The sequence below is a fragment of the Aristolochia californica genome, unplaced genomic scaffold (genome assembly GCF_029961685.1).
Source record: "Aristolochia californica isolate CCGP_79_NKW_82.1479 unplaced genomic scaffold, dmAriCali1.0.hap1 SCAF_2, whole genome shotgun sequence".
Lineage (NCBI taxonomy): Eukaryota > Viridiplantae > Streptophyta > Magnoliopsida > Piperales > Aristolochiaceae > Aristolochia > Aristolochia californica.
The window spans coordinates 4,151,319-4,164,482 of NW_027181881.1; the positions used below are offsets into that span (position 1 = coordinate 4,151,319).

Here is a 13,164-nt window from a genome sequence, read left to right on the forward strand (position 1 = left end):
CGAATCAATGGTTCTCTTCGTCTATAAGTCCTAAAAGGTACAAGAGGTGGGAGAAAAAGTTATTGAACAATTTAAAGATTTAGTTATACTGCTAACAAATAGGAGGTCAACAGAAAATTTTGGAACAAAAAGAACTAAGCTCAACAAGATCTTGAGGGGTTGTATGTATAATACCCTTCCCTTGAATAAGGGAGGTGGAATCATCGGCTAAAATAACATGGTGATATGAGAAGGATGAGGGAGGACATACCTGACATAGGAGAAGAGGCCAATGAATCAATGATCCAAGAAAGAGAATGAGATACATATAGTGTTTGCATACTTGTGCTTGTCACCATGGAACTCACTAAGGAAGATGGATTAGGCTCAAATGTAGATGAGGGGGTAGATGTAATGGTCAAACTGACAAAGTATTTGAAGTAGCCGTCTAATTTCATTTGTGGACCAGAGAAGGAGGTAGTATCTTTGGCAATCACTTTAGAGTTTGATATCCTTTTTAGATTTATTTGCTAGAGTTCCTTGCACAGAGAGAAAGACCAGAAAAAAGATGGAGAGGGAGGTGTTGAAGACGACTTTGAATGGTGAGGACACCACGCTATCACCCCCCTTCCACTCCTGGTAACGTTGGTGATGAAAACCCAAAAACGTTACCGGGAAGGAAAGAGGTAGCGGACTTTATAAATGGGTTGTTAACCTGTTAAAGTTGGGTATTTTTAAAATTAAGTTTGTGAGTTGGTTATTTTCATAAATATTTTTAAAAAAATAATTACTGTAATAAAATTTCCTTTTGTTTATTTAATTAGTAGGAGTCATTATTTATTAAGTTATAAATAATATTAAAATGAAAAAAGCTTAATATTATTAAATTGTGCAAGGTTTAAAGTTTGAAAAATCCTTAAAATTATTAATTTATAGCTCCCGAAATCTCATGGGATGTTTTCATTGTTTTAAATGTAATAGATTTTTTTTTTATCTTTAAAAAAATATAATAGATTAAAAATAAATAAATTTTTTTATTTCAAGCTCCAAATAATTATTTAATTTATTAATAAGAATTACTCTAATCGGACCGTGAATGTGCAGAGGAGAGAGATGTCAATTTTTGTATCCAACTGTCTTATGTATATTCCCTTAACGAGAACAGAGGAAAATTTGATTTGCCTCGTCCGGATCGTCATGCGTCTGTACTCCTCCATTTGGTCGAGTACGTCAACTGATTCCATTTTAAATTCATTTCTGCACATCAGAACAAGAACAACGACTACTCTAAGTCTCACAGATGGAAACCGTGGTCCCATCTCACTAACAACCGACAATCTTCACCCTACCATGTGACTTCTTCACTCTCTCTCTCTCTCTCTCTCCTTCTTTGGTTCCCCCTTCTGTAAGCAAATTTAAGTAGAATTGATGAATGAAAACTCACAAATAATTACGCTTGGGAGTTTTCATTCTGGATGAGCTTCCTCCTCAAGATCTCCAAGACTTCGAGATCATTTTGCCTGTACAACACTCTATTTCACTCTTCAGATTTTACACCAACTCTTTCTGCTCCGACACACTTACAGCAACATATCATATTTATATATATAGTTTTTCTTTTTCTTTTTCCATGAACAGAAAAACCCTAACAAATAACAAACTGCTGCAGTCTCCGCCCCCGCTACTGCTCACTGCCAGACCGACTCACACTGGAGATTGCAGTGTGGCCACGATGGGACTGGTGACAAGATGCTTCCCGTCCGACCACGAGATGGTCCCACTGTTTGTACTGGAGCTCCCGGGAGACAGCCTTACGGCATCCCCCACCTCCAGTCTCACCACGAAGCTCAGCTTCTGGTTTACCCGCCTGAACACCAGCTTTGACGGCTCCACATTCACTCTGCTCCCTGGCGGGGATGTCACCGTTACTTTATACACTGATTTGGGGTCACCAACGTTGGTGACCGTTCGGATGAAATGCGTCGACATTTTCTTCCTACCGTCCTGCTGGAACGCCACTGCTAATGAAGGGTAATTCAGGTTACCGACGTGCCCCGCCTTCCGCGCGCCTTTGCAGTCAGCGTACCTTCGAGTGATCACCTGGATGTTTTTCTCGGTGTAGTTGGCATTGCACAAGAAATCGATGTAATCGCCCGCGGAGATGTCGTAAACCAGGCCGGGGTCCATAGCTCGCTGGGGATCGACGTGTCCGGAGCCGTAGTCCATGACGCTGGAAGCATTCCCTGTCGATTCGTCCAACATGATCCCCCCGCGGTTGTCTCTCACGTAGGCTGTTGTCATCAACGCCGACCGGATTGCCGCCGGCGACCACGTCGGGTGCGCCGCCTTCAGCAGGGCCGCCAGTCCGGACACGTGGGGACAAGCCATCGAGGTTCCGGACAGGATGTTGAATTCTGTCCGGCGCTTATCGGAGGGGAGGCCGGATGGCCCCACTCTATCCGGCCATGCCGCGAGTATGTTCAACCCCGGGGCGATTACGTCCGGTTTCAGAATGTCCGGCGACTCCGGGTTGGGTCCACGGGCGGAGAAGGATGCCACGACGGGGGCCGGTTTCACACCCAGCCGGGTCCCACGGAAGAGGATCGTCGCTATGGCCTTTGAGGCTGATCCACGCCGTTGAGTGGATGCGATGTATTTCCGTATCTCGTCCCCAGCTGCGGCACCGACGGCTGTGGCCGGTAACACGTGGCAGTCAGCAACAAGTCCTTCTCCGTCGAAGACGCCATTGGCCAAAATCATTCCCACCCCGCCGGCCTTCTTCACCACCTCACCCTTGGTGGCTCTGGAGTTGATTCCTCGGTCGCACAACACGATTTTGCCTTTCACCGAATTCGGGTTCAGAGAGCCCTCCATGCACAAGGACGACGAATACCCGTCACTGCCTTCGCTCCCCGCGTAGGTTAACGGATAGAGCTTGCCAGGAGCCAAGCTAGGTCCTCCGTAGATGCTGACCCCGGGGATGATCTTTCCGTTACCGAGTTTGACGTCGGCGGGGAAATCTCGGTCGATCGTACCTGCGCCGACGGTGGTCACCCACGGCGCAACGTTTGTGACAGAGAGACCACCGGGCCCGCCGTTGCCTGCTGAAGCAGAGACGAACACCCCTGCGGCATCAGCGCCAAATGCCCCTACTGCGATGGCGTCTAGGTAATACGGCACGACGACGCCGCCGACACTGAGGGAAATGACGTCGACACCATCGGCGACAGCAGCGTCGAAAGCCGCGAGTATATCCGAGTCGAAACAACCGGCGAGCCAGCAAACCTTGTAAGCCGCAAGTCTCGCTTTGGGCGCCATACCTGCCGCAACGCCGCGCGCGTATCCGAGAGTGGACGCCGCAAAGACGTACCTTCCCGCGGCGATGGACGCCGTGTGTGTCCCGTGACCGTCCGAGTCGCGAGGTGACCTATATTCGGCAGTCTCGTTCATCTTCCCGTTGGTCGATTCATAGCCGGCAGCGAAGAACCGCGCCCCGATCAGCTTCCGGTTGCATTTGCCCGTCAAAAAGTCACATTTTCCCTTCCACTTGGAAGGAACCGGGCCAAGATCCCTGTCGGTAAAGCTCCGCCGCTCCGGCCAGATCCCCGTGTCAATGACGCCGATAACGAGATCGGAGCCGTAATCGGACTCCACTAACAAGCCGGAGCTGTCTCGACTCTTCAACCCGAGAAACTGCGGCGAACGCGTAGTCTCCACATGCCGGATCTGTTCCGGAATGAGAGCGACGACACCGGGCACATTTTCCATAGCTTCAGCTTCGGAGGCTTCGAGTCTGGCAGAGAAACCATGGAAAACCGTCTCATAGGTGTGTATGATGCGTCCAGCGGCGTCCGAGAGGATGTCACCAGCGGGTGACTTCACCGGCGAAGAGACGGATCGAAGGGTTTGTTCGTACCAGTGCTTGTGGGTCGGGAAAACGGAGGGTTTAGCGTCGTGCTGCACGCGAACGATGTAGGTTTTCGTTCCGGAAGTCGAGAAGGCTAAGAGAAGCAACAGAAAGAAGAGGGAAAGGATCGAGAGGGGGATTCCCATCTTCCGTTCCTACCGTCTCAGTAAGTAGCAGTAGCTAGCAAGCTGTGGTCTGTCTGGGTTTCGGCCTGCGTTAAGCGAGGGATCGGTGGTGGAGAGAGAGAGAGGAGGAAGCCGACAGTTAAATCTATATATAATCCAGTTAGCCTACTGTAGGGCGAAAGCCGCTCCCTGTGCTCCAAGCCTCCAATTCCCTGACACGAATCCGCACACGTGTACCTCCTTTTTTAACCTTGATCTGCAGTCCTTTTCCGTTTCCGTGATTTGTTAACCCAGTCAGACCTCCGGTGCACTTCAGTCTTTCACCACGCAATCCTCGAGTTGCGGACCCTGTCACGTGCTGTACTTAGATTTTTAACCTACCATTACACGCATCCAAAAAAGTTACACGTGCGACATTTTAGGCCTAAATCTCACGACCTAAAACACATATAGACTCTAAATGACTTTTCATTGGATAAGTTATGATATATCTATAATTTTAAAATACGGCCATTTAATTTTAATAATTTTAGAAAGTCGATAGGCATAGATATCGCTCGCTATATGACACTCGTGTGTTTATGAATGTTTCAATGTGCACCTACACAAGTAGGACCAATTTAATGTGGACCAAAGAAAGTGTAGGTCCACCTATTGGTTCATGTTTAAGGGCTTGCACATTTATTACAAGTATTGTTCTATTTTCTTTTCTCGTTTTAGTGATGTATTATTGTTATTGCCGTTAGAGTCTGTTTGGAACCCTATAATAGAAAATAAGAATTTGATTATTATTATTTTAAAAAATAGTTAGTAAAAATAAGATAATAATTTTTTTTAATAATAATTTTTAGAAATAATAATTATCAAATTCTTATTTTCTTTTTCTTTTCCACTAATTCCAAAAGATGAAATTATTGATCACTTGAGAGTAGGGCATCACACATTTACACTACCACATTGATCAACCACTTTCATCTTGGCCTTAAGAAATCGGTTTTGTCTGGATTGGACCCATCAAATATTGTTTTTTGACCTACAAAGAGGATATTTAGGGTTTGAAGCTTCACCTGGTGACCCAATTTCAAAAGCATAGGACATAAATCACCAAATGCATTGATCAAGTCAATGTAGTCCCACATTGGTCTTTCACTTGAGTGTCTTTAGGTGGGAAAGCATAGTAAAGCAAGTGTGAAAGCAGAGGGTGAGGGCAATGACAAGCTTAAAGAAGCCAAACAAGAAAGATTTGAAAATGAGGCAAAAGAAGGGAAGATAAAGTAAAGGAAGAATGGGCCAAAAGTCTCTCGAAATCCCAAATTTGAAGACCCTTTTGCTCAAAGTGGTGATGAGCTTGGGATGGTCAAAATTTAAAATTTGAAGGGCAGGGTCCTGTTTTTCATGTGTTCCATCCTGTCTTTAGATTAAAATTAGATGCTAATTGACCCACTTTTGCCTAATGATCAGTTTGTAAGTATTAGCAAAAAACACTTTAAGCTTATGATGCATGGATGCTCTTGTTAGTCTAACACTACCTTCCAACCCAAATTCTTTCAAAGAGATTTCTTTTCAATCTTTACATAAAGCAAGCCCCACCCAAGCATTAAAATATCAAGTTTGGGTGCAAATCTAGGTAAGTGACAGAGCAAAAGCAGGAGGCTGGTTAAAAGCTTAGATTCAACTAATGATGTCTTCAGTGAATGATTTGAGAGAAGTGTGAGTGCTCTCTCTCTTTCTCATGACAAGAAGTCTACTGCAAGCCAGTGGGTAATGTAAATTCTCCCCAGGGTAAATTCTTTCTCTGGAGTGGGAGCCATTGAAGGCTCATCAAGAGCTCCACTCAGGCGTGCATGACAGAGCCTGGGCCACATGTTCCCTGATAGGACGAGTCTTCTCTTGGAGAAGATGAGGAGAAGTTTCTGCGGCTTTAAAAGAATTTTTCTCAGTGAGATAGGTATGAGAGTTTAATGAAAAAGCAGAGAGACCTGCTCAAGCACCATTTTTTGAAAGAATGGAATTGGTGATATGGTCAAAGGATTTTTGGAGTCTTGATGTGAAATTGGGACACATCCATCTCCTCTGGAAGCCCCAAAGTGTTTCCTTTGCAAGACAGGGTCTCTCTTGCTTTAATGTTTCTTCCTGTGTTTCTTTGCTGGACTGCTTTGGGAGTCTCTCTCATATTGAACAAAAAAAAGAATAAAATCTCAAATTTTCTAATTTCCTTATGATGCGAGCTGTTCCGATCAAATTCCAGAAGTTGCAAAAGGTGTTTCTGGGTATCAAAAGGAAAGGCTTCTGGGTATCAAAACAAATTTATTTTTGAAAAGGGTTGATCGAATACAAAAAGCCATTCGGTGTGAAACGCTATCTCAGTTGTTCAATCAAAGTCTTTTTCAGCGTTGATCGGACAGTTAAGATAACTGTTTGGTATGTTTCGCACTAAATGGTTTTTCGTATTGGATAAACCACATTTGAAAGTACTTATGGGTGTCAAAGAAGCCATGTATTGTTAATAAACAGTTAAGCCAGAGAAAGCTTAGAATATGAACATAATTGATAACAACAAAAACACTATCATCATGTCAGTGGTAGCTAATATCTTCATCATCAACACTAAAATGGATGATTTCGAGTGGTTTTCACTGGACACCAAATCTCTTGTAGTTATGAACCCGACCTATCTTTATCTCCAATCAGTTCACATGAGGAGAGAGCAAACCTGAGCCCGATTAGGCCAAGTGGCCCAGACAAACAGAGTCGCCTGAAAAAACGAGTTTGACTGACTCGAGTCCTGGTGAGCTAATCCCGCCCCTGTATGGACGGCGGTTTTGGACCTGTTCCAACAACGGCGCAACTACCAAACGAATTTCCGCTCATTGCGTGTGCATTTTCGTAATTTCCAACCCGATCGTGCCTAATGCCTGAAACTACTCCGCATTCTCCGGCCCAAAATTTTCTAACCCCTTAATTATTTAAACAATTTTTTTTATATAAATCAATTTTCAGAATTAATTAATTAATTAATTAATGTTTGGCTTCAAATATGATTATTGTCGTAGTCAATGGCGGCTGCAATCCCATAAGCCGTTTTTTTAATTGAAGAATTATCTTCTCTGCGCGGAGGGTATTTATGTGTTAAACTACGCTTCATACTCAAAAGTCGTGACACAGGAATAAAGCCTAAGATGACCATAATACCCTTGATGCTTTTTTTCGTCTCATTTTCAGACTGATACGAAGCAGCTTAAATGAAGGCGTCCTGAATCTGGAATTTGATTGTGGCGTCTTATGCGGCTCTCAGATTAAGCATTTTTCTCGGTAGAGAGACGGAAAAGGGCAATTATGTAACAGAAACGATCGATAAAGAGAAGGGCCTTTTTGGCACCTGACGACACACTTTTAAAGCGATTAAATTTCTGAAAGGAAAACAGTTGTAATGGAAACTGAAGAACAGAACACATGCTTCTGCGGTTAATGGTGTGCTGCCACGTACGTCATAATCTTTCTCGGGGAAATACGGAAAATGCTCGGATTTTTACATATTATACTGCTATAAATTATCTCTTTTCGTTTATTTTTTCAGATAACGGTAAAATTTTGACGCTCTGGAGCTCACTCTCTTGGCTTTTCTTCGTAAGTGTTGTCTATTCTTACTCTGTTTTCTGTAATTATTTCTGCTTTTTTTTTTTTTTTTTTTTTTTTTTTTTTGTGTGTTTGTTATTGAGGTTTTGGATTGTTGATTCGGTGGTAAATCGTTTGTGTTTTATTTGAATTGGTGGATGTGGGTTTTTGTGGAGAAGCAGTGTTGTTGTCCTTGCCTCTTTTTTTTTTCTGCTTCCAATCATGCGATTGCTTCGACGGTTTTTGGTCTCGGTATTGCTTCGACGATGCTAGATTTTTCTTGTTGTTAGCTCTTTGGTGCCTGACTTTTGCTTGTGGCGATTCATGTATTCGAGAAGTGGACGTCGAGTTTTTGTGTTTGGGCGTTTGGGAGTTGCAAGCATTTGCGTGCATGTACGAGAGGAAGTGATGAATGTAAGGCTGAGCTGCTGTTTGTGCTCTTGGCGTGTGTATCGGGCGCGTTTTTCCTTTAAATTTCCGTGTGGTCTTTACAGAGTCGAATTGAGGGCTGAGGTGCAGAATTGGGGTTACAGGGTTTTTTATTGAGAGGTTCCGGAGGCATCGTTTGGGTTGGCTTTCCATTTTTTAGTCTCAGATAATATGCATGTGGTTTGTGTCAATTAGGAAAACGAGTTTATCTTTCATACCTATCGAGTTCAGACATTTTTAGTATTGGATGGTTGACTATACAAAGGATAATCTCTTGTTACAGAACATATATGAATTTTTGGGAAGTTGTTGTTATGATGTTTCGTCTTGTGGCATTCTTTTTCGAAATTTTACAGCATTACATATATTACTCTCAAGGTGTTGTGTCTTCTCCTGTGATTCTTGTAGTGTTAGAAAAATCCTGAATGATGATAATATTAACAGTTGCCTCCTGCAGAAACTGTTTCTGTTTTTGAAAATGTCTATTTCATGATTTTGCTAGCTGATATTGGGGGCTTAGGATTCTTATTTTGGGGGATTTGAGCAGTATTCCTAATTCCTCTAATTAATGCAGATCTAGTGTAGCTTGTGGAAAAGTTATACTACTACTCAGATTTGTCGATATAGGCCATTTGCAGGAATTTGGTGGATAAATATGTTCAAATCAGTATGGAATATGAGTAGTTTGTTTGAATTTGGGTTTTGATTTCGATTGATGTGCAATGTGTACTCCTAGTAGCATTGTGTGAAAGAACAATTTGATGTTTGAGATAGCTGGATTTTAGCTTTACAAAGCTTAAGCTGAATGTCGGTCAAAGATAACTTAATCTTATTGGACATCTTTCTCTGCAGATATTGTCAGTTATTTCTTTTTTTTTTTGCAAGTAGTTTTTCTTGATCAATGCTGACTTCAGGTTTTGTTTCATAAGATAGGAGCCAAGACGAAGCACCTTCTGCATACTTGCTTCCAAATTTCAGCATCTGGACTCAACCCAGAATACAGAGCCTTAAGGGTTCCACTTTTGCTTTGAGTCCAGCATACAAGGAACATTGCTGAGCAGCAGTTCTTATGAACGAGTAACACCACCATAGGATTGAGGACTTTTCGTGTCCTTCTTTTGTTGCTGTTATGATCTGGAATGATTTTGAATCAATATAAGCTTGTTTCATTACAAAAACATCTCTTTGCCAGCTGTGTTCACTTCACCTGATTGAAACTCGCAGCATTACATTGCAATGGATGACTTTCTAGATAATGTCTTTCTTTCTACACCATGGACAGACATGAATAGGTCTTCCTGGGTTGGCATAGCAACTCAAACCCGTGGAGTACTTGCTGGCCCAACAGGTTTATATGAACAGAATGATAAGAACTTGCCATCAAGCATGATGACCTCAACAAGTATTATCCAACCCAATGAAGATATGCCAGATGAAGGTGCTTCTATCCTAGTTGATAGAAATTCAGATTATGACATCAACAAAGGTTTATTTCATGGAGGAACACAAGTACAGGAGAGTCTGGATCACCTTTCTATCCCACCTGCGCATGTCAATAGGTCTGCCAGCAAGTTTACATCACAGGGAGCTTTTGAAGATACCCCAAGGTCCGGTTCTCTTGGTCTTCAGTTGAACTCATCATCTGGAGTAATGCTCCCTCAGGGTTCACCAAAATTTTCCACATCTCTTGGAGTGAGAGGGAATAACACATCTGGATTTCAACAATCCCTGGTAGATTCCCAAGTCATTACACCAATGTGGGCTCCATCCTATGGGGGTGTCTCTATTCCCTCCTCACTTACTGCTCAAGGGAAACTACATGGTTTTGGATTGCAAGCAGAGTTTATACAAAGTGAAGCTCCCATTTTGGAAACAGAACTTCAGAAACTGGACAGTTTGATCACAGCCTCAGTAAGTCAAATCTGTTGATGACTCAAAATTTTTTTGCATTCAAAATGGATTACATTCTCTTAGAACTTACTTCTTTACTCTTTATGTTACAGGGACATGATGGGCTTCAGGATTCTGGTTTGCCCTCTTTTAGTGGTGGACCATCAATTACATTGACAAGGGTTGCAGCACTACAGCCTCAAAATCAGGTTTTAACTTGTATTTTGGTTCAGGAATAGCGTCATTTTTTATGAAACTCTTTTTTAAAAAAATGCATGCATAGCTCACTGCCATGTCTTTCTTTATCAGTTGTCACAATCTGTGGAAGCAAATGCCGTTAAGCACTTTACAAACCAATCATCAGTTTCACAATTACAGTCTCCTCCAGCTGGTTCAAAGCCACGTATGAGGGCACGGAGGGGCCAGGCTACTGATCCACACAGCATCGCTGAACGTGTTAGTGCTGTCATTTTAGTTTCTTAAGTTGGATTACATATTTTAGACTTCATATTATGCTTAATGAATTTATATATTTTTCGACTATGCACCTTATATGTGAAAAAAAAGAATTTTATATCTACAGCTTCGGAGGGAGAAAATTGCAGAAAGGATGAAGAATTTGCAGGAGCTTGTTCCAAACTCCAATAAGGTATCACAGCATATTTTATCTATCTTGATGGTGCTGACACTAGGTTCTGGTACAAATTTAAGTATATGCAGGAAGACCTTTTAACTTCCATCATAGAGTGCTGTTATAATTTTAAACGTCCCTTTGTCCATTCTTTTATGCAGACCGACAAGGCAACAATGCTCGATGAAATTATTGAATATGTCAAATTCCTTCAGCTTCAAGTGAAGGTATGGATAACAATACAAGATTAAAATTTCCAACTATACAATTGACAGCCCAAAACAAATCTCATTAATGACATCTAAGGTGCAGGTCTTGAGCATGAGCAGGCTAGGAGCTGCTGGAGCTGTTGTGCCTCTAATAACAGATGTTCAATCGGAGGTGCAATATGTTTCTTCCTTATTTTACCTGTCTCCATTTATTTGGAATACTGCATTTTAGTATATGGCATTTGATTGCCCTAGACAGTTCATTTGAAAAAGAAAATTGCTGAAGATTGGTTATTAGAAGACTTTTATTGCATGAAGATTGAAGGAAGAGCAACTTTACTAGGGGATTTGGCTATTTGGTGGCTGGCATGTCAGGCTTTATCAGATTATGCATCTCTTGCCCTGGGCTTTCTATAAGTCAATGGCTTATTGAAACCTTCTTCTGACTAATTTTGTCCTCTTATCACTATGTAGCCTTACTCTTTTTATTGTCATTTCCGTGTCTTCTGTTCAGGAGTATGACATGTTTTTCTGTCACTCTCTCTTCTCTTCTGACAAGCTGACTACAGCTTGGCAGAATTTTCAGTAAAATAATTTTGAATTTGTCTCAGTAAATCAGAAACAAGTTTAGTTCACTAAAGAAATATTATTATAGGCCTATCAATTGGTTGTTTTTTGAATCAGGATATTTTTCCTTCTACGTGAAGAGTTGATTAACTTTCAAACACAATGTAAATTAGTTTGGAAAAGTAGGAGTTGAGCCATGGGAAATCAGCTTTCTCCGCTGGTCCTTTATCACAAAGGCCCCAAGCAGAAAAATCTTTCAGATGAAAAGTTGTACTTAAAACTCATTAATTGTTCAAAGAGCTCTTTTGTATAAGATTTTTAGAGGAAAGTAGACTATGAAGGTTATTTTGCTGCAAAATTTTCTATGGCATCATCTCTAATTTATGTTTTGAATTTGCATGTTGTAGCAGGGATCCAATAGCCTCCTCCTATCTGCTTCATTAGGGCAGGGATCTGATCTTTCAGATTCACCAGATAATATCGCCTTTGAACAAGAAGTCGTAAAGTTGATGGAGTCCAATGTTACCTCTGCCATGCAATTTCTTCAGACAAAAGGCCTTTGCCTCATGCCTATCGCTCTTGCAGCTGCCATTTCTGGAGGTACATCGACCTCAAATGCTCCTGACAGAAAGAAATCCATCTTTCCCTTTGGTATGGTATCACCCAATGGTAGCTCAACCACAACAAGCACAGGGACCCATCCCCCATCTTCAAGTGAGAGTGGGACTCGTAATGAGAATAGAGATGATGTAGTGGTAAGTGGTTGCAATGGAGCCATGAAAAGGGAAGAAGTGCAGAAAACAGCTTCTGATTGAAGGGCCATCAAACCAAGGTTTAGATAGATTTCTTCTTTCTATCTATTATGATCTGACTTCTGAGCTGTTAGGACTGGTGGAGTTTTACAGTACTGCAGCTGGTGTTTTTGATTTTGAGGATATAGATATAACTGTTGTATAGCTGTTCATGTATATGTTACGTACATGCATATGCTTTTTATAAACATGCATATGCAGTGTGAAATTTTATGCTCTTGGCGACTTTTAAAAGTTTAAACAATGATAAATAAAATGAATTACATATTTTTAACTTAGCAACGATAAAGAGTTAATAATCATTTGTGGAATCTAATTAACGCTTCCGCAGATATATTTCGAATGTCTTAATTTTTTCTTTGTTTTTGGGGGTACCGATATAAAGGTTTTTATTGACAATCATGAATTGAGAGAGATAAAAGAGATTAGAGAAAAACACGTAGGGGGTTAATCTCCCAAATGGATTTTTGAAGTTCAAGTTCATGTCCAACATGAAGATCATCTTCGCACTTGGTGTTAGTGTTGACGATTTCATGTGCACTGGAAAACAGTTTCAAGTGTTAGTGTCCTAACATGATAAAGACATGAAAAACAAGAGAATACTTAAACCCTTACAGTACACTTAATTATAACATAATCCTTAAACCCCAAATTAGGTAAAACAACCATTATTACTACACGAATAAGTTATTTAATGTATAATTAAATATATTAATATATGTATTAATTGAATTAGATATTTTATTGTGCATTAATATGGTAATTACATGATTAATTAAAAATAATAAATAAATAACATTATAAATAACAAAAACGAAAGTAATACGTTGAGTTATTAATTTATTAATAACATATGATACACTTTAACCTAAAAATAAATAATTTAAGAGAAAAAATTGATCTAATCATAACTTTAACACACTATATATTTGTACATAATATATTTTATGTATTATTAATTAATAATATATTATCACAAAATTTAAAACAATTGGTTAAT

The 13,164-nt window shown here is 40.9% G+C and overlaps 2 protein-coding genes across 5 annotated transcripts; one reads left to right on the forward strand and one right to left on the reverse strand.

Moving 5' to 3' along the window:
* Positions 1–1,209: 1,209 nt before the first annotated feature.
* Positions 1,210–4,140, reverse strand: LOC137955604 (subtilisin-like protease SBT1.5). Its single transcript, XM_068802618.1, has one exon. The coding sequence runs from the start codon at positions 4,030–4,032 to the stop codon at positions 1,684–1,686; it is 2,349 nt and encodes a 782-aa protein (XP_068658719.1). The 5' UTR covers positions 4,033–4,140; the 3' UTR covers positions 1,210–1,683.
* A 3,325-nt stretch (positions 4,141–7,465) lies between these two features.
* On the forward strand, positions 7,466–12,431 carry LOC137956239 (uncharacterized). Of its 4 annotated transcripts, XM_068803631.1 has the most exons (9): positions 7,466–7,494; positions 7,589–7,638; positions 8,989–9,966; positions 10,059–10,154; positions 10,255–10,401; positions 10,529–10,594; positions 10,738–10,803; positions 10,889–10,957; positions 11,763–12,431. In XM_068803631.1, the coding sequence occupies exons 3-9, from the start codon at positions 9,292–9,294 to the stop codon at positions 12,165–12,167; spliced, it is 1,524 nt and encodes a 507-aa protein (XP_068659732.1). In that variant the 5' UTR covers positions 7,466–7,494; positions 7,589–7,638; positions 8,989–9,291; the 3' UTR covers positions 12,168–12,431. The 4 variants fall into 4 exon arrangements, with proteins under 4 accessions (XP_068659732.1, XP_068659733.1, XP_068659731.1 ...); XM_068803632.1 differs by having other exon boundaries at positions 7,468–7,638; positions 8,985–9,966; XM_068803630.1 differs by having other exon boundaries at positions 7,468–7,638.
* The last annotated feature ends 733 nt before the right edge of the window (positions 12,432–13,164 follow it).

Coding starts and splice junctions, on each gene's coding strand:
- LOC137955604 (XM_068802618.1), bottom strand. CDS start 4,032: ATGGGAATCCCCCTCTCGATCCTTTCCCTCTTCTTTCTGTTGCTTCTC.
- LOC137956239 (XM_068803631.1), top strand. CDS start 9,292: ATGGATGACTTTCTAGATAATGTCTTTCTTTCTACACCATGGACAGAC. Junction 10,155..10,254: donor CACTACAGCCTCAAAATCAG/GTTTTAACTTGT, acceptor TTTCTTTATCAG/TTGTCACAATCTGTGGAAGC. Junction 10,402..10,528: donor CACACAGCATCGCTGAACGT/GTTAGTGCTGTC, acceptor TTATATCTACAG/CTTCGGAGGGAGAAAATTGC.